Raw genomic sequence first — 2145 nt, 5'->3', positions numbered from 1 at the left:
GTAATAAATGTTATTTGCAGTTAACAATTTTCTTTTTTCTTTATTACAATATTTATGGCAAGACTAGGTATATGTTGTTTCTATAGATTTGTTTACTTACATAGCTATTTTTAACCAACTTCTATTTTAGTTATTGTTTATTTCATAAACACTAAAAACACATAGACCTAGACGGTTTCAGATTAAGGAAATATAGACTAGGCATAGTCACCTAAAACAAAAAAACATCCATTAAATTGATTGAATTGAAATTCCGAAAACCTTAGGAAATAAAAAAAGATGTATAAAAAGTATAAATATAGTGTATTTACAGTTGCATTAAACTAAGTTGTGAATTTTAACAAGTGATAATTCTGTACACATTTTCCTAATAACTTTACAGATAATTTTATAATCTTGGTGGTTTAGTTAGTGGCCTGTTGACGGGTCTAAATGTTGTTGGCTCTATATCTCGAGAGTTTGAACGTTGGTTTTGCATTATCCTTCGAGGCACATTTCTCGCCCTCTGCGGCGCTCTGTATGCAACTAGCGCTGCAGGAACCCTTATTGTACGAACTCTCAGGGGAGCCGATACAGGCCTTATAATTATTCTAGTCTTTGGTATAAAAGTATGCACGTGAGGTACAGCTTTCAACGGTAGACTGTGATGGTGATGATGTTGATGGTGGTGATGATGATGAAGGCCAAGTGGAGGCGGGGCGATATATGTAAGAGGAACTGGAACAACTTCCACTGTGGTCTTCAATTTTTGAGGTCTCTGAGCTTGTTGCGGAACTTGTTGGGGTAACGGGGGGGCAAGGTACTGCCTAAAGTTTACATTTTCATTTGAGGGTAACGCTTGAACGAAGCTATTGTCGATGTTCGATGGGACAGCTGTAGTCGCCTCTTGATCTTTCTGAGTCGTAGCTGTCTTGGTCGATGGACGTTGAGTTGTCGATTCCCTGTTAGGATTATCTGTAGGAAAATTATCAGCGGGTTGTGGAATAAATCCAAAGGCTGGCAGACCGAACGGATATGGTGGTAACAGGATCGTTGCTACTGGGGCTGCAGCATGTGCGGTGGCAACAGCAATAGCCACATTTGGGTTAACTGGCTCATTTTGTGGAGGGTTTGTAGGCGCTGCGGGTAATACAGTTGTTCTAGTAGCTTCGACAACGACGGGTGGCTGAGGTGCAACTGGGAAAACTGGTGCCACTGGTACAGGCTGCAACACAGGTGGAGCTTCTACCAAGCGGTTGAAGGTTCTTTGGAAATATTGTGAGCTAGCAGCAGTAACCACTGGAGCAGCTCCCAATGGTGCCACCGGTTGTAGTTCGTGAATTCCCGAACTATGAACAAGGCCGCATGCCAGCGAAAACAGTAAGACCTGGAGACAATAAAACATTTCATTATTTTATGTTTACACACTAAGCATGTTTTTTAATACTATTATTTATTAATTTATTACCTTGATTTCAAACATAATTATGACGTTCCCTCGCGAGACCGCTTATAATATGAAATGCGGTCGATAGAAAATGGAACCCTGTCTTTTATATAGGTGTTACAAATTTTGCATTGTGGTGTGGCAATGTAGTCCGTGTAGCAGAATACCTAATGGTTCAATGGGTAAGGACATGAACCTTGATGGCTACAAAAATCGTATTGAAATTACGACGGACGAATAATAATAACTAGACATAGCCCGCTGGGAAAGTACCCCGTTGTAACTTGTAAGTGGCCAGTATATTATTTAATATTCATTATTTGAAAAAATTAAACGAAATTAATCATCTTAATTCCTCTTGCTCACTTATCGAAATAGTTGTTACGTCTTCATCCAATTTTCATGTTTCAGTGGAATATTCCAGATATCTACTAAAATCTAAATCGTACAGAATACGCGAACAGTAAATAGAATTATCTGTACCTGAAGGAGGGATATGTTCTTGAAGGGTCCTCGGTTCTGTGTAAATATTTCACGTACGCATCCAAAAATCGTAAGCAAAGCAATCTGTTTGTGACATATTATGTTCGTGGAAAATTACTTGATATTGCATAAATATTCCTTTAGACATACAAATATATATTTTACAAGTTTCCTTACAATCGTTAAAATGATATTAATACATTATTATAAATACTGTTGCATATAGTTCTAATACT

General features: G+C 38.0%; 1 protein-coding gene across 1 annotated transcript; it reads right to left on the bottom strand.

The window, feature by feature from the left end:
* Positions 1-388: 388 nt before the first annotated feature.
* LOC119828216 (collagen alpha-1(XXVII) chain-like) lies at positions 389-1462 on the bottom strand. Its single transcript, XM_038350319.1, has 2 exons — positions 1448-1462; positions 389-1366 (listed from the first exon to the last, which is right to left on the bottom strand). The coding sequence occupies exons 1-2, from the start codon at positions 1460-1462 to the stop codon at positions 389-391; spliced, it is 993 nt and encodes a 330-aa protein (XP_038206247.1).
* Between the last annotated feature and the right edge of the window lie 683 nt (positions 1463-2145).

Source organism: Zerene cesonia, chromosome 7, assembly GCF_012273895.1.
Source record: "Zerene cesonia ecotype Mississippi chromosome 7, Zerene_cesonia_1.1, whole genome shotgun sequence".
Taxonomy (NCBI): Eukaryota; Metazoa; Arthropoda; class Insecta; order Lepidoptera; family Pieridae; genus Zerene; species Zerene cesonia.
Note: the sequence above shows the minus strand (reverse complement) of the source record. Positions and strands in the feature narration are given on the sequence as shown.